This window comes from Siphateles boraxobius, unplaced genomic scaffold (assembly GCF_051911475.1).
Source record: "Siphateles boraxobius isolate OS27281-9 unplaced genomic scaffold, OSU_SipBor_1 46, whole genome shotgun sequence".
Lineage (NCBI taxonomy): Eukaryota > Metazoa > Chordata > Actinopteri > Cypriniformes > Leuciscidae > Siphateles > Siphateles boraxobius.
The window spans coordinates 8,659,618-8,677,757 of NW_027509097.1; the positions used below are offsets into that span (position 1 = coordinate 8,659,618).

An 18,140-nucleotide genomic window follows, 5' to 3' on the forward strand; every position below is an offset into this window, starting at 1 on the left:
TTTTTAATATGCTTTAAGACAAAACATGTGCAAATCCATGTCAACACCATTGCTGAGTATTTTCTCCTGAAAACTACAGTGATTTTTTTATCACAGTCAAAAAAAAAAAAAAACGTGGTTTGAAATTGCCTGTTTTCCTGATACCACAAACTACCTTGTAACCAATCACGTTAACGAGTGGATCTTTGAGCTGGTGTGAGTAAGTGGAGGTGGGGCTAATTTGCATATTAATAGAACCGGTCGCTAAGATGTTTGTGAAAGAAGTCTCTTATGCTCACCAAGGATGCATTTATTTGGGAATAAATACAATACTAAAAACAGTAATATAGTAAAATATCATTACAATTTAAAATAACTATTTTCTACTTTTAAAGATTTTAAAATGTACTTTATTCCTGTGATGGCAAAGCTGAATTTTTACTGAAAATGTCACATGATCCTTCTGAAATCATTCTAATATGCATATTTGCTGCTCAAGAAACATTTCTTATGCTGCATTTATTTGCACTGCGCAATATTTTTGTGGAAATATTAATGGATATTTCTTTTTTTCCAGGACAAAAAAGAACAGCATTTATTTGAAATAGAAATCTTGTGAAAAAATATAAATGTCTTTACTTTTGGTAAATTTAATGTATCCTTGCTGTATTAATTTATTTAAAAAAAAAAAAAAAATTATATATATATATATATATATATATATATATATATATACATACATACATACACACACGAGATTTCTATTTCACATAATTGCTGTTTTTTTGTACCGAAAAAAAGAAATATCATGGTGTGTATATATATATATATATATATATATATATATATATACACACCATGATATTTATTTTTTTCGGGACAAAAGAACAGCCTATGATATATGAATGGTAAAAACATGGGGAAAACATAGCAACATGTAAACTCATACTTTCCCATTTATACAGTAAAATAATACCAAAAAAAAGGCACATATGGTTTTATACAAATACGTTATAGCAATAATCAAATAAGGAACACGACAAAGCTAAGGAAGATTTTCAGGATAATTCCAAAAAACTGAATCTACACTTAAAAACAACCTCTTTCACATAGATAAACCCAGTCCCCAACCCTCATTGGTTGTCTATCACAAGGTGGGGGCTGATTTCGAGGCATCGCAAATCAGCAGCGGTTTCCTGTTTGTCCCCTGGTTGTCATGACCAGGACAGACAGCCTGGTAGAGTATGTCTGTGAAGGTTCCTGCACAAAAACTGTACAGGGGCGTCATGGTGTCTGCCCCCAAGAAACAAATCAAACCTCCCTCTGAGCTGGAGAAGATGCCAATGTGCTGGAAGGTTCTCCCACTTACATGGGTGAGCTCATGGGAAACGCCATTGTGCCAGGCTGTGTAGTCGCCATTGAAATACTCAACACACCAGGACGTTGGGCCCCGTCCCAACCAGCAGTCCTCCTCTCGGCCCTTCCTGGGGATTTTAGGGTAAGTGAGGCCTAGTTCCCAGTATGTCTTTCCGTCAACCTGCACTTCCCAGTAGTTGCGAACATCGGTGAAGCTCTTTTGGCTAATCACATTCAGGGTGGTGTCAAATCGAGAGGGATTTTCAGATACTTCCTGCCAGGTATCAGTGTAAGAGACTGAGTCGCCCTCAGGGGAAACAATGAGTTTTGGGTGAGCAGAGTCAGGATCCAGAACAACATCTTGGGCATCTGAAAAATGGAAAAATTAGAAAACAAACAGGAACAATTTCCTTGTGAGAGCTCTGAGGTGCTAGGGACAGGTTTAGCAGGGGTTAGAATGATAGAAAACATTGCAGGAATGTTTGAACTTGCTTTAGCTGTACATACTAAAAGCACTAGAGTAATTCTCATGTGAAAATGTTAAGATCCTCACAGCTTTGGAAGAGTTTCTTGGTAACAGGAACCTGAGAACGTATGAACAGTAGCAGGTTGATGGTTAAGCAGAGCAGCTGTTCATTCTTAAATTCATCCATCTGTATTAACTCTGGATCAGTCAGCTTCAGAGTCTCCATTATTCTATTAACAAGGAAGAATATGTGCAGAAAAATGATCATGCCACACAAGAAGGAAGTGTTGTGCAGAAAATTCAGATTGCATGCTTGATTTAATGCTTGGCCCGTTTCTGTCCCACAGATTTGTCAAAACAAGAAAACCATTTAAATGAAGGGGGAAAAAAGCAGTGTAAAATATTCCAGTAACTTTAGAGTGTTACATACTTATTAAACTTCAATTTCCATCATGGACCAGCTAGAAACTAAATTCCCAAAACTGCAACACTACTTACCTTTCTTCCATCTCTGACATCTGTAAGTAAAGAGAAAGGTGGAGATATTATTATTATTATTTTTTTTTTTTTTAAATAAAATTAATGTTTCATTCTGGTTTCTAAAGACTGATCAGAAATCATGAAATCAATTAATTAATTTAATTAATTCAACAAGTAATTATTGAATTATACTGATGGCACTACAGTTCTTAAGAGTACGAAAATAATCTACATCATTTTGTGAATTTTTTTAATTAATCTCTAAAAAAAATTTAAACAGTTTGCTTTATTACAATGAAAATATTAAACCAAAGTGTTGCATTATCTTTACGATATCAGTATAAATATATAGTACACTAAAGGTGTATATATACAAAAGTCTTGACATGAAGTCATTCATGTTCTCCAATGCTGCATTTATTAAGCAAAAATACAGTAATATTTGTGAAATATTATTATAATGTCAAATAAATGTTTCTATTCTAATATATTTAAAAATGCAATTTATTCTTGAGATGATGAATTTTCAGCATCATTAATCCAATCTTCAGTGTCACATGATCCTTCAGAAATCATTCTAAATATATAGTTAAAATCGGTCAAGCTGCATAATAATTTTGTGAATAATTTTGATCAATTCAATGCATCTTCACTAAACCAAAGTATTAATTTATTTGAAAAAAATATTTTCAACGCTGCCTTGATGAATTGCATTTGGGTGTCCTTGACATACATTTTTTTTTGGAGTTACTCAAAAAGTATTTGGTTACTACCTCAGCTACATAGTACTGTATTTGCATCTAAAAATGTGCTACTACAGAAAATGCACCTTCTCTTGACCCAGATGTTGATGTTTCTCCATCTGTGCAGATAGTTCAGCGAGCTGCTGATCGATTTCCAGCGTGAGGCGGTAGCACTTCTCAATGCTGTCCTCAACAGTTCTCTCCATGGCCTCTGTCTCAAGATCCAGCTGACTTAGTGTAATTCTAAGATCCTCATCCAAAACCCTCTTCATGTCATCATATTTTTTCTTAATCTTCTCTTTTAGAGTTGCAGTCTTGCTCTGTGGAATAATAAAAGATACTCAAGATGCAACAATCCCGACTGCCATATTCAAAGCTTTGAATTTATCGTACTTACAGACGTTAATGGAAGTTTCAGCAACTTACATTGAAGTTAGATTGTTTTGATGACAGCTTCTTCATTCGGAAAGCCAGAATGTCTCTTTGTCTCTTCAGGTGCCCCTGATGTTTTATTGGGGTGACCTTGAATGTGACATTTCAAAAGTCAAAATCAAGTTGAAAATATCCACCATAATGAATAGAAATGAGCTGAATATTTACCTGGGTTTGTGTCTTCATCATTGACTTCTCAACTCCAATCTATACTAGAACCAGTTCTTCACTTAATTTGATTGGTTTGGTTTTCTTTCCAGTCTTGTTGTCCACTGGCAAATGACTAGCCTAAGCCCCAAACTTTGAGCTTTATACTGTACGGTTGAGATGCCAAGAATAGGGGAGGGGTGATAGTCCATCTGTTGTTCCTGTGCCCTGGGAAGAATTCGCGTTGTACGACAGTGGTCTGTAAATCTGGCTAAAGGACTGAAGGAGCTGTACTAGGCCTGCTGTAGTCTGAGTACATTGTGCCCAAAAGAGAAGGGAAGCAGCACTTCTAGCCAAACAAAACATCTATTTATATCACCGTTTCACATGGAAGACTTTTGAAAGTGTTGATGCATGTGTCGCAACAACTAATATTTAGATGTTTAAATCAGGGTGTCCAGTTCAACCAGAGGACAAATTTAACAGGGTTCTTCTTACTGTATCTATAGATTTAAGTTTAAAATTGTACGTTTTGCACCTTTTAAGTTTGCGTGTCGCAACTGGGTCAAATTCCAAATAGTTCAGAAGCACTTATGGAGCAGGTAGCACTAATTATAGGCTTGAGCCATGACCCCGTTAGCCCTTGTCATGACTGATACAATTCTATGAATTGCGTATGAGTAGGAATGTTTGGATTGAGGCCTGTGCCAAGCCACCTGCAGCTGCCGCCTGTCTTTCTAACCCTGATACATCATGGCCAACTTCCAGTCACAGTGCCATCAAACAATGATTGTTCAGCCTCACGTCATTGGATAATAGGCGTGCATGGGAACTGACGTGGGTTGGCGATGACTGTTTGATTGAGAACATTTGAAGTATGGCTGGAAATTAGGACAGGGTTTTTTACACAGTGTAAGGTAAGGTGTCAAGTTACCACCAAGCTTTTTGTAGTTGACTTCTGGAATGTATAGCAGATAAATGTTTGTCTGGATTTCACCCTTGCATGAATCATACAAATATGCTGAAACTGACACTTCTGTTCATAGATGTGTGAAACGGCACAGCATAACAGTACAAGTGTACTTTTCCATCTGCGCTCCATCTGAGATTAAATGTAAAACCGATAACAACAAATTGAGTAGCCTAGTTATTACTTACATAAAAAATACAGCATTCAGAATTGTTATGTGAAATCATTTGAGGATATGTTATTTTCTTGGTAATTTTTTCAGAGTAAAAATACTGTCAAAATACTCGCTTTGTTTGGTAGGCTACTTACTAATTTTCGAATGTAGAAAATATTTCAATGTAATAGTGCGAAAGACCAGAGGTTTAGAGGAAATTCATATGTGTGCGCACACGTTGCGAGTTAGGTGGAGATTTTTCGTGAGTTCACCTGTGCGTACAAATTCGAATGTCTATAGTGGGAGAAGTGACTTCACCTTCAATGTCAGACTGTAAGTCTGGTAATAACATGCAATCTGGCCAAAAATTGTATATCGCAGAGATAGCATAGTCTCACTATTTGAGTGAGTACATAAAGTGAGTTTAAACTTGACAATAGTTTAATTAGTGTTTCTTGTAGGCTACTTTTTTCTACTTCCTATTTGTTGTCCAGGTACATAACTAAATGTTTAAATAACCGCCTTCCTTGTGACATCACTTCTAAAGGATTCACCTTGGTGCAAACTTCCTCATGTATTTTAACCACATGTTGTGTTCTCGCAGACAGGGAGCATCTATCTCAGGTACAGAAACTGTAATTTTTTTCAGGTATATAATAATACTAAAATCAAAATTTTGTATAACATTACTTGCATAATTTTGATTGCTGGAGCACAAGAGGTCACGCTAAGAAATTGTGCTGTCTGATTTACATAATTTAAGGCAACATCAATGATAGTGAGTTAAATCAAAAGTATTTATTTATAAATTTACCACCTGAATAAATATTTCAAACAAAACTATATTTAGGTCAGGAATAGTTTTCTGTCTTTGTGTGTGTGTGTGTGTGTGTGTGTGTGTGTGTGTGTGTGTGTGTGTGTGTGTGTGTGTGTGTGTGTGTGTGTGTGTGTGTGTGTGTGTGTGTGTGTGTGTGTGTGTGTGTGTGTGTGTGTGTGTGTGTGTGTGTGTGTGTGTGTTTTCTTGTTTGTGCTGCTTGCAATGATATATATTGTCCAACTCAGTTTACACTGTCACCAACAGACTAGTGTTTTTGAGGATTGCTAATATCTTAAAGAAATGTCCATCATGTGCAAACACAGATCGATGGGCTAGTCCATGGACCGTGTGTCCACCAAAGCGTTTTTTTCACACACCTGGCGTAAAATTCTAATTGTTTTCAATGGGAGCGGCGAGTTTTTTAAACGCCATGATCGTAACGAGGCGCTGAGCGTGTATTTAACGCTCAAGCGCTGAGTGCCTGGCGTTTTTAAGTCCAACTCTACTGGTCGCAGAGAGTTGAAAACTGTTCAACTTTGGGTAAAACGCTGCGGTCATCACTGTCACTTTTTACACAGCCGTCCAATCACAGTAGTGGAGGGGCGGGACAAAAACCACACCGACCATGACTGTCACAACATTCTTTCTGAACAACGACGTCAACCAGCAGAGCTAACCGAACAAAATGGATGAAAAATATTTTTTTAATATGAAACAAATTATCTGCGAAATAAGTTACAAGTAAACTGTGCTGCGGATATTCTGTATCATAAAAATATCAGAATTTTACGCCAGGAGCGTGAAAAAACGCTTTGGTGGACACACGGCCTTACTGTCACACCTCCTTTGTAGTCTCAGGCCCTGTTTACACGAGAACGATTCTGGGTGAAAACGTAAAAATATTTTATCGGATGTGCCTTTCTTTTACACGGCGACGGCGTTTTGGAGGCTTAAAAACGCAAAAAAGTGAAACCACCCTCCAGAGTGGAAATCTTAAAAACGATCCACCGTCGCGTTCCCATCTAAACAGTAAAAACGCAAAATCTGCTCACTGTGGCTATCGTCGCGTACGTGTTTACGTCACAGGCATGCGCCATTACAGGAAAATAACCCCAATATGTCGGATTATTTCCATACGTCGGACCTTCAAGTTGCCATAGCAGCTCTGATAAACGTACAAGAGTCTTTTCAGCAGTTGTACAAAATATTCTCAGATATTGGTGTTGTTGTGTCGCAGTGCTTCACATTGCCACCTAGCCGCCTGGAGTGCATACTACATCGATTTTCACACACTTTTGCGTCACCATATGCACGCGGATTTCCCCCCAATAACGCTCGTCTAAACGCAGAATAAAAAGTGATAACGCAACGGCACTTTTGCGTTTTCTCTTCAGATCGTTTCCGTGTAAACATAGCCTCAGACCATGTGGATGTGGCTTTGGAGGCCTGGTCCTAACAGTGTAATTGTTCCATTAAAGAACATCTTGAATTTCAAACATTTGGCACTTGAAATCATTCATCATGCTGAATATGCTAAAGTAAAAATAGCTTGTTCTATTCCTATGTTTACACTCACAGCATTCCATTACTCACCAAAACTGTACAATGGCAGGTATGTTCTTTTAATTATCTCTGATTGACATTGTTGTCATAACATATGGCTAAGTTTTAAATAGATTCTTTGTCTCTGCAGATAAAAACTATTCATTTTACATACATGGTGCAGAGGAGCAAATGTGTTCTGGATATCTTTACAAATCTCCCCCAGAGAATCAGTTCAAGTCTCAGGTATGTTTCTCTAGAAGAGCAGAACAGGTTTTATAGTGCCTTAATGGGAGACTCCCTTTGCTAATTTCTCTCATGCTGTATATATTTTTTGCAGAAATCATGGAAACGGAGGTTTTTTGTTCTTCTAAAGTACAGTAACAACATATGCCAGCTTAAGTACTATAAAAATGAAGAGATGAGCAAACCCCTTGGACACATTGACTTGTATAAGTATGTTCAATAATTGTACGCACTGATCCACCTCATCAGATCAGATCAGACTTTTTTTACAGTGTAGTTTGTCTTGTCAAACTTTCCTTACACAATTACTATTGTACATTAAGCCTGCAGAAGAGAACATCTGTTTTTCTGCCTGCCCTGCAGGATCACATTCATGTTCTTGAGCCCCGAGATGGATAAAAAGTGGAACTGGATTCAAAACCATTTCAGATGTTCTCCTTCGTGCGTAATGTTTATTAGAGTGCCAGATAGAGACTTCTTCCTTATCGGAGAAAACAGGTTTGTCCTGAATGTGTTCATTGGCAGTGATTTATTGTTGATCTTTTTGTCGTAAATTGAGTGAAAATGTTTATGGTAACACTTTAGTTTATGGTCCAATTCTCACCTATGAACTAGTTGTTTATTAGCATGCATATTAGGATATTAGCTGTTTATTAATACTTATAAAGCACATATTAATGCCTTATTCTGCATGACTATATTCTACATCTCTAATCCTATCCAATTCCTAAACTTAACAACTACCTTACTAACTACTAATAAGTAGTAATAATTATAAGTTTATTGAGGCAAAAGTCGTAGTTAATAGATAGTTAATAGTGAGAATTGGACCCTAATCTAAAGTGTGACCATAGTAACATGCCTAAGACTTTTGCACAGAACTGTAGATGGTATCTTTATGATAAATATAGAGATGACTTTTACAGAAACGGATTACTTTTTGTCATTTCTATTGTTTAAACGTAATCATGATATGATCCGACTATTTTTAAATAGTCTTTGAATAATGCAATATAACATATTTGTGCAGTTGGGAGATGGACAAATGGTTCACTGCTTTATTTGACATCTTAAATAATCGTCCACACAAACTGTTGGATCCCAAGGTAATTTTTTTACGTTTCTTACTTCTTTTCTGACATAATTGTGCATGGTGTGCAAAATATTTTCTTTTAATTGAATAATCTGAATTAAACATCTGTCACGCAGACATTTGGGTTGAAGAGAGACATCAGGGAACTTCCACAATCAGAAAAAAATGAGCAGGTATATAGCACATGGAAGGGGGCTGTCTGCTAAAAATAGTTCTGGTTTGTGGCCATTGGTATTTCAGGTTTTATGATCTATGATTTTTTATGAATCAAGATAAGAATGAGAGGTCACCATAATCAGTCTATGTGGCTCTCATTTCTGCAACCCATTATATCAAACAAGCTGGGGGGAAAAAAACAGGTTTGCTAATTTTAGAAAATTTGCTTGTGTAATGGGATTTATTTAACCCTTTGCTTTGAGAGTTCACTCCACTTATTCTGATTATTTATGTATTTAATTTGCAGCTGTTAGAATAATCTAATGATATCATCATCTATATTGTGTTAATGACAGAAAGTTGAGTGGGGTCATACAACATGTGTTACACATGAGCTGCCATCACATGTGACCCACGAGCCCATCTATGTTTCTCCTGCAAAATTCAAAAGTAATCAGGTAGATGCATGCAAACAAAACAAGAGGAAATACAAACAAATACTCACAAATATACTAAAAGTTTCACTCTTTTTTGCCCAAGACAGAATTGAGAACAGAAGCAAACCGCGAAGATAACGACACAGATGAATTGTCAGAATGAGTGCAGAAATGTACTAATGCAGGCTTCATCCTAAACTCCAGCTTCTTTACCTGTTGGTACCTGTAGTGCTAATTGTCATAACAGTCTGGAAACAAGACTGAATTCATATATTTGTTGTTTTATTTTCACAGTTCAAGTTGTATGTTTAATGTAAGGTTGAACATGATTCTTATATGCTAAATCATATTTTGTCTCACTGACTTGCACTAAACCAAAGCAAAATTAATGTTTTTATAATAGTTTTGCCTTGGGAACCTCAATTGATACTGATAATAAGATGAACTGCACAAGTTGCATTGATTTACTAAAAATAAAATAAATATGATTAAAGCAAATGACCAAAAGTCAATTATATTAGAACAAGGCAGCTTATTTTCAAAAAGACCAGAACAATACTTCAGTATAAAGAAAAATGTGAAACTATGTACTGTTTAAATATAGGCTACTAAATGTATGTTTAAATATTACGTTTCAATTAGGCCTATATGAAGTTATACTATTACAAATTGTTCCAAACAAATGCATGTTCTTATAAAAATTCACCTTGATGGGAAATGTACAGAAAATAAAAAGTAAATGCGTGATCTGTTTTAACATGCACACATTTGATTAAAACTATATTGTGTGTGATTTCAAAGTCAAGATTTTGCCATTAAGTAAAAGATTTCTGGTTTTCATTTTCTTTCATTTACTTTTGTTTCATACCCTGAAACTACCGTTTTTATGTTACTCTGCAAACTCAGTGTATTGCTTTTCTTTAATTCTGTATTTTGTATTGTAGCCTACTATGTAGCCTTTTGAAGGTTTCTTTGAATAGAATCATAAAATACACTAAAAACAAAACATAAATTCACAAAAGCAATCAATTTTATTTGTTAACTTTCGTGACGTAACGCTGCTTTGACTGTTGGGAAAAGTGCGCATCGAGGGCGCATATCGACCGAAAAGGGGTGCGCTTACGAGCATCTTTCTGAATCCTAAAATGACAGATGGGACATCATACGACTTAACGGACACTCGCACACGGCAGCCAGGATAAGTCCACAAGACCGAAAGTGCAGTGTGCCCATTTGGGACAGGGCCTTCATCACAATTGTCAGCGACGACCGTTTTTACGAGACATAACTGACACAAATTTACGACACATTTAAAGGCAGTGATAACAAACACTCATTGGCTCTCTTGACATGCCGTGTTTCAGGTGATGTGCATGTCTAAATCCAAAATCGCCCCCTTAACCCTCAATCACTATTCCCTACATTAGTACATTATTAATACATTTCACTTGAAGGAGTGAATGAAAACGAGTAAGTGAATTCGGACAGCCATTGAGTGTACTTCATTTGTACAGTTGTTAATTACGGTGCAATGTGGGATAGAATGAGCGCACTTAATAACATCCACTATGGTTTCGGACACCACCTCAAATGAATGTCCCTTCAAATTATTACCTATTTGATGGTATAGGAGGCGATTTCGGATTCAGCCCGTGTTACATTTAAAAGATGAATTACTCACATCTTAATGTTACTTTATGATAGCCTACTCACAGCATACACAACAACTGAATAATAATGGATGCAAGCAAACAGGCCTACTTAATTTAAAGAAAGAAGTTTAAAATATATTCAAAAAACAAGGCAACCAGTTGCATTCAACAAAAGCTATATATCCAGTATATAATAACGTCTAGTGAGGTGCTATAAGTTATTCCTTGAATGAGCAGTCTTCATAGAAACTAATTTGACCTTCTACAGCGTGGGAAATATTGCAGAATTCCAGTAATTTCATCAATTTACCAGCGAGTGTGCTTAAGAAACACAAATGAATGGGATTCAGTGTGCTATTGTTGGAACCATAGACATAATAAATACATAGACGCCCTATTGGCCGCTGGATTGTACGTCAACGGCCCCACCATATTGCGGAGGGCAACTTTCCCATAACTCTCATAATAGGAATTGAGAAAAATGCCTGCTTCGTGTGCTGCTTGGGGCAGTACAAATCGCAGCACAATTGAAAACAGGTCTCGGGGAATTACCTTTCACAAGCAAGACTGAACATTTGTTTCTGGTTGTATTTGTATTTGTCATTATATAATTAGTAATAGTAGCATTAGTTGGCCACCAGAGTCAGTCAGACTAAAATAGCTAGTTATGTCGCTAGTTAACTTAGCTGTGAAAGTTGAGACATGAGTTGACATGATTTATGTTATAGTTTTAGCTTATATTATATTTAATATTATAAAGTAAATTTCCTGAAATCTAAATATTCATCTATTTTTTCTTAAAACCGACTTTTATGAGAAGTACTCGTTTCGGGTAGTTATAGTTACTATTTCATTAACTATTTTTATTATTGTCTATATTATTCTGCAATTGATATTACATTGTATTTGCTATTTTTATTATTATCATTATATTATGCCACTTGAGATTATCAATCTATTATATTTATGCTGTTAGATTATTGTACTATTCTCTAGTCATATTTAACTTATTATTTTTTTATTTTATTTTTTACTACTTTTTATTTTTATATTTATTCTATATTCTGTCATTCATATTTCATATTCTATTGCTATTATTATAGTATTATACATAAACTATATGCTATTATCAATATATTATTATTAAATTATTGTACTTATGATATTATATAATTATACCATTCATTACTATTTTATTTGCTGTAGACTATACACTTAACTATTTACTATTACTTCTCACTTTATCTTATATTTACTGTTTGCATTGCACTGTAGTTGTACCATATCATATGTATTACCATAAAGGATCCATCAGTTATCTTTGTTATTGTATATTTGGAGTATCTATCTGTAAATATCTATCATTTTAATGCTATAAAAATACAGAAAGCAGCCTGCCGGTGTGATCTGTATTTGGCGATATGTTTCTTTTTCTGGCGGTCAATTCTAAGCACAAGAAAAGCTAAAATCAGGTTAAAGACAGAAAATGCTTTTTCCACAATAAGAAAACTTTATTTCATTTAATGTGAATGACTAAAGGTAAAGGTACATAGACTAAAGGTAATAAATAACTAGAGATTGAACTTTTTGTACACCACGTACAAACTACTGAAATCGGTGGATAAATGTAAATCTTATTTTTGTGTTTATCCAGAAAACCCGCAGCTCGCCCGTTTACCTGCATTTGTTTACAGCGCAGTCTTGCCCTCAGCAATATAGTGGACGAGTTGAGGTATCGCAGCAACGTTTCAGAGCGGCCAATAGGGCGTCTATGTATTTATTATGTCTATGGTTCCTACCAAAATTACGTTTACATTTATCAACCGATTTCAGTGATTTATATTTACTGAAATCCAATGATCAAAAATTTCCCCTAAAATCCCCAGCAGCATGCAGAGAAAGGAGGAATGCTTTCTTCAAGGTAACTTTAACTTTCCTCCTGCATTAGGGAACAGAAGCTTCTAACAACATAAATTACAATCTGAAAAAATGGAAAAGTGCCAGGTTTCAGTGAATATTTTTACTTATTTCCAGTCACAGCGTACAGGAAGTGCTTCGGAAGCTAAATTTGTTTTTGTAGTTTGAAGTTTCCCACAATTCATCAAAGACATATGTCTGGAAATTTCCACAAACTAATTACCGACACCAATCAAAAGGGAGGGACCTTAAACCTGAGAGTGCATGACTCCTCCTGTTACCAGAATAACTCTCTGGAAGAAACAAAAGGCCTTGAGCGTCCTCCTCATCGGCCATCATAACACACACGTTGAGAGAGCTGAATAACTTTTCAGAGGACACTATTTTTACAGAGACACAAGGTAAGACAATAATATTATAGAATATGGCTACTGGTTTGATGATTCTGCTTTGTGATGCTTGTATAGAAATAATGCTGATACTATTCATTACATATTATGAATGAAATATGATGGAGGGTTAATTTCCATTGCAACAACATGAGCAAGTCCAATAAAAATAGTATAAAATTTTAAGTATAAAATCATTTAGTAAAATGTTATAATCAAGAAAGACAATTTAATGACAAATTAAATTGAGTGGTAGGCTATCTATGCGTTCAATGTTAATCGATTTATTCATGTTTCTGCAGCAGCAACTGCAAAGTTTTACAAAGAGCTAGCAATGGTGGAGGAAGTGTACACTGGACACCTGCACAAGTCTCCTGCTCAACTGGCCTTATTAAAAACCTTTGTACGTCTCATATTGCATTTCAACTTTTAATTTAAATATCTACAGTCTGTCAAAGACAGTTTCTCTGTTCATGAAACTTAACAGTTTTACCTGGTATATCTGCCACAGAAATCATGGAAGCATCGTTTCTTTGTGCTCTCCAAGACGAGCGAAGATGTCTACCATCTGACATATTATACAAACCACGAAAAGAGAGACAAACCTCTGGGAATGATAGACCTGTCTAAGTAAGAAAAATACAATCACACTCAAAAATAAACATGTTTTCACACTATAATGAGAAATTCTTACTGTTTTAAAGGATCATCTTGATATTTACTGGCCTAGAGACACATCCGATGCGGGACTGGATTCAGAAACACTTCAAGTGTCCTCCGTCCTCTGTGTTGTTCTTGAGGGTGGAAGACAACACACACGAAAACAGCAGAGACTATTTTCTTATTGACGAAAACAGGTTTGCAACCATTTTGACCATATCTCACATTCCTGTCACACCATAGTTCCATGAAAGTCAGTACACAAAGAGAAAGTATACACATTTGAACTTGAGTCTTACAAAATAAGTCAACAAAGCTTTACTGGCATGACTGTTTGCGTTTACAATACAGCAAAAGCAAATATCGCATTCAAACATTAAAATAGACAATACAGAAAATATATATAAAATAAACAAAGATATACATGAAGTTAAACAAAAAGACAGTAGTAAGAAAGAGAAGAAGTCTTTGAGTAATTTCATGGAGTCTTTAAGCAGTAGCTTAATCATTCTACTTCTAAAGTTATATACTGCAAACATTATTCTAGAAATTGTTTAATTTAAACTGTAATTTCTAATTAAAAAAAAAATTATGATGATTTTTCAAAACAGCAAATGTTTTCTGGTGTTTTCAGTGATGATGTGGATGGTTGGTACAAAGCCCTGAACACCCAGAAATCAGATAAACGGAGACATACATTTGACACCCTTGAGGTAAACATTAAAGAAAATTTCATATATGTGTGTGTATATATGTCATATATATATATATATATATATATATATATATATATGTCATAATATTATCATAACTTTATATTAATATTATTTGTTGCTGTTGTTGTTGTTTATTTATTTTCAAGCATTTAAGCATAAGTGTTTTGATCATTGTTTTTTTTACATCCCAAGAAACAAAAAATCTAAGGGTGTCAAAACTTTTGAGAGGTTGTGCATGCTCACATACTTACCTTTTTCCACAGGACAGCAGCTTTAGATCAGATTTAGAGAAGTGTCGAGAACCAAAGGTTGAAGACCAATATGACTATGTTAACAAGTTCAGCGAGCCTCCAGTACCAGTAGCGCACAAGGTTTTGCACATTTACATGTTTCTTCAACATACTGTATGCACACAAATGCTTTTAAACTTCAATATGACAAAAACTCAAACTTCTATTTGACAGATTTCAGTTAACGAGGATAAAGATGAGAAGGATGGGAAACAGGATGAATCTCCAGAACAAAAAAATGAATACATGCACATGGCATCAGTGTAGGTGTTTGAGAGAACTTCTCAACTTAACTGGCCTTGTGAAAAGTGAAATGTACTCTGTTGATAAAAGGCAATTTTTTGAGAGACATTTAATTAAATTGTTCTTTTTCTGTGGTCTTTCCTGATTAGGCAAAAGGTGTTGGAAGATGTCCAACAGGAGGCGGACAATGCATTCATACAGACAAAGTAATTTTAAAGTCTTCGATTCACCTCATGACATTGCACTATTGTGTTAGCTGTGCAAGATACAGTAAACTGTGTGACACATAGTAATGTGCTCAGGAATTTCATTCCCCTGAGCCTCAGATGTAATTACATAGATGTAATTCTTAGTTTATTTAAAGACTACAAAACAACTCTTATCTTAGTGTTGCTGAACATTCTGTTTTGTTGTTTGGAAATGTCCAGTCTTGCTGAACAGGTCTGATCATGGATGAATGCTAAGTTTTATCATTGTTTTAGCATCTTGATACTTACATTTACATTTACATTTATTCATATAGCTGACGATTTTATCCAAAGCGACTTACAATTGCTATATATGTCAGAGGTTGCACGCCTCTGGAGCAACTAGGGGTTAAGTGTCTTGCTCAGGGACACATTGCTGTCTCACAGTGGATTCGAACCCGGGTCTCTCACACCAAAGGCATGTGTCTTATCCACTGCGCCATCACCACCCCGATACTTGATACTTGAGAGAAACAATCATCTCAGACATCGTTCTGAGCTTGAGCCTTTTTCAACACTAAAATTGTCTAGATTCTTGATACCCATTTGTTTGAAATACATAAAGTTAAATTAATTTCTATTATTATTTTGTCTTTTTCAGCACTTCCATTAATGGCCACGAGTCCTCTGTGTGCAATGGTGCAGTCAACCAGGATACGGACGATGAAAATAAACGGTACATTTTGACTTTAGTGCAGTTTTACTGACATCATGGCAGCTTTGAACTGTTTTTCTGCTGAATACGTCTGAATGATGTCATCGTTGTTTCACTTTCTTACCTTTTTCCTTAGAATGAGTACAGGTGAGAGACATTCTCTGCCTTATCTCCTCAACTTCAGTGGGAACTGTGCCTCTACAGCAAAGGTCGAGGCGCTTTTAAACAAGAGGTGATTTTTATCATTTCAGTTCACCCTTCTCCCCCATTAGTCCATTAGTTCAACACTAGAAATACAATTAGAGTATAATGCATAAAACTTTCCCATTGTATATTAGGTGTCTTTAACTACCACGTACTTGCATCAAAAAATAATAATTGTTATGTAAAATGCACTTATGTTCAAGTTCTATTGCAAATCACTTTTGCTGCTACAAAGGTGGGATAAGGGTAAGGTTAGGGACAGGTTTGGTGATATGGATAGACTTAAGGGTGGTTTAAGGTGTAAGAGAAGGGTCAACATTATAATTATAATGTAATTACATCAAATGAATTACAGCTGTAACTACATGCAGGTATTTTTTAAATATAAGTAAAATGTAAAAAGATGTATGTACAAGTGCATTGTATCAAATGATTTGTTTAAATGTAAATATACCATACTAGTTAAAAACACCTAATATAAAGTGGGACCAAGGAAACAATTATTTAAATTTCTTAGTTTCCTGGCTATTTGATTCTCAGCTATGTTTAGTACTAAGGTTGTGAAAAATGTGGCATCTGTTTAATATTGTCAACGCATATTTCTATTCTGTAGTGAAATGCACACACATGTTGAGAAGGAGATCTGCATTAGTCAAAACAGTCTGAAAAACAGTCTGATATTGAAACAGGAAGAAGGCAAACCATGGTACCACTCTCATTGATAAATAATTACAGTTATTACAGTTGTATCCAAATAGAGATAACATGAACATGAGTACAAAACAACAACTTACTTTGTATTATGTTTCTCGTTGTTCTTTGTCTCTCATCCTTTTCCTCTCCAGTGTGTCTGAGTGTCGGCAGATTCAGGACTCCCGTCTGTTCCATAAGGGGGATCAAATCCTGGCCTTCAATGACCTGCTAATAGACACAGTAGAAGAGATACAGGCATACCTAAGAAGACTAAGCAAGGACGAGGTAAGATGATGATTCCATTTGATGTTTTGCCATCACTACATTCAGAGAGCTATAAATAAATGTTACTGAAATTATCTGCAGGTAAAACTCACTATTCGGCGGTTTCTAGGATCACAGCCTCTGCTCTCTGAATCCTGCACATCACACTGAGGACATGAAACTAAATCTTCTGTGAATTATCTTATCACAATTAAGTTGAGAAATATTGTGCACAACTAGTTAAAGTTCAATGGGTCTGTTGGACATTAAAGCTCATTCATTTGAGTCTAATCATACAGGTGGAAAACAAGGCGTTATAACAGAAGTGGAAATTAGGTTATCTAAGGTACCTTGTCCTTTTCCTTGTACATTAATCATGTAAATATGCAAAACAATGTGAATTAATTGTTATATTCACTGACATCAAAATGCCACTGAGTGAAAGAAATTGATAACATTTAGAGTATATATATAAAACTGTATGAGTGGTAGTGTTGGTATATATTAGTTCATGTTTGTTTATGTGAAGAACAAGATTTAGTCAAGTATTATTTTATTACAATTATGAAGGTTAATGAATTCACGGTGAAAAATGTAGTTCTAAACTGTTCAATTCTATACTGTTCATGTATTTTAACCTCTTTAAAGCTGCACTTTTTACATTTCTAACAGTATGAGATACTTTATATACTGTGTATATACAAGTTTACTGTCATTGTGTATTTCATTTTGAAACGCATGTAGCCTAATCAATGATGTATTGCTCCAAATCATTGTATATTGATTTAAATGTTTCAGTCACTCTTTAGATTTATGATTACTGAAGATATAGACTACTTAATATATTGATGAATTATGCACTACAAAAGCATGCATTTGCACATTATTACACTGTGAATAGTTATTAAACTTGCATAACTCTTAACCCTTGATTGTGTGTCACTTAAACGATTTCCATTACACAAGAGTAGGTGTTAAAACTTCATGCTGATTTGTACTCGGCTTTCGCCAAGATAATCACCAACTAAGACGTAGCTTTACAGTAACCTATGCTTCTCCATCCATTTACGCTTCTTTCCATCTGGTGACGTGAGTCTCCTTCTGTCTGGTGTTAATACGCATCAGCACACATAACGGCTGCAACCACAGTGCGGTCCCCCCATAACAAGATAACAAGTAGGGAACATCTCT

The 18,140-nt window shown here is 35.4% G+C and overlaps 3 protein-coding genes across 4 annotated transcripts; 2 read left to right on the forward strand and 1 right to left on the reverse strand.

Annotated features, from left to right (window-relative positions):
* Window positions 1-899: 899 nt before the first annotated feature.
* On the reverse strand, window positions 900-3,771 carry LOC143710267 (putative E3 ubiquitin-protein ligase TRIML1). The gene is made up of 6 exons (XM_077201257.1): window positions 3,625-3,771; window positions 3,451-3,546; window positions 3,111-3,344; window positions 2,300-2,319; window positions 1,889-2,031; window positions 900-1,704 (listed from the first exon to the last, which is right to left on the reverse strand). Exons 1-6 carry the CDS (start codon window positions 3,643-3,645, stop codon window positions 1,127-1,129), a joined length of 1,092 nt encoding a protein of 363 aa, XP_077057372.1. The 5' UTR covers window positions 3,646-3,771; the 3' UTR covers window positions 900-1,126.
* Window positions 3,772-5,261: 1,490 nt separating this feature from the next.
* On the forward strand, window positions 5,262-9,863 carry plekhs1.4 (pleckstrin homology domain containing S1, tandem duplicate 4). 2 transcript variants are annotated; one of them, XM_077200644.1, is made up of 9 exons: window positions 5,262-5,351; window positions 7,123-7,156; window positions 7,238-7,332; window positions 7,427-7,542; window positions 7,696-7,830; window positions 8,363-8,438; window positions 8,542-8,598; window positions 8,938-9,039; window positions 9,122-9,863. In XM_077200644.1, the coding sequence occupies exons 2-9, from the start codon at window positions 7,150-7,152 to the stop codon at window positions 9,179-9,181; spliced, it is 648 nt and encodes a 215-aa protein (XP_077056759.1). In that variant the 5' UTR covers window positions 5,262-5,351; window positions 7,123-7,149; the 3' UTR covers window positions 9,182-9,863. The 2 variants fall into 2 exon arrangements, with proteins under 2 accessions (XP_077056759.1, XP_077056760.1); XM_077200645.1 differs by having other exon boundaries at window positions 9,126-9,516.
* Window positions 9,864-12,886: 3,023 nt separating this feature from the next.
* On the forward strand, window positions 12,887-17,874 carry plekhs1.3 (pleckstrin homology domain containing S1, tandem duplicate 3). The gene is made up of 13 exons (XM_077200638.1): window positions 12,887-12,988; window positions 13,279-13,379; window positions 13,488-13,606; window positions 13,681-13,833; window positions 14,271-14,349; window positions 14,616-14,723; window positions 14,817-14,905; window positions 15,035-15,091; window positions 15,735-15,809; window positions 15,925-16,020; window positions 16,606-16,698; window positions 16,838-16,970; window positions 17,052-17,874. Exons 2-13 carry the CDS (start codon window positions 13,311-13,313, stop codon window positions 17,118-17,120), a joined length of 1,140 nt encoding a protein of 379 aa, XP_077056753.1. The 5' UTR covers window positions 12,887-12,988; window positions 13,279-13,310; the 3' UTR covers window positions 17,121-17,874.
* Window positions 17,875-18,140: the final 266 nt, after the last annotated feature.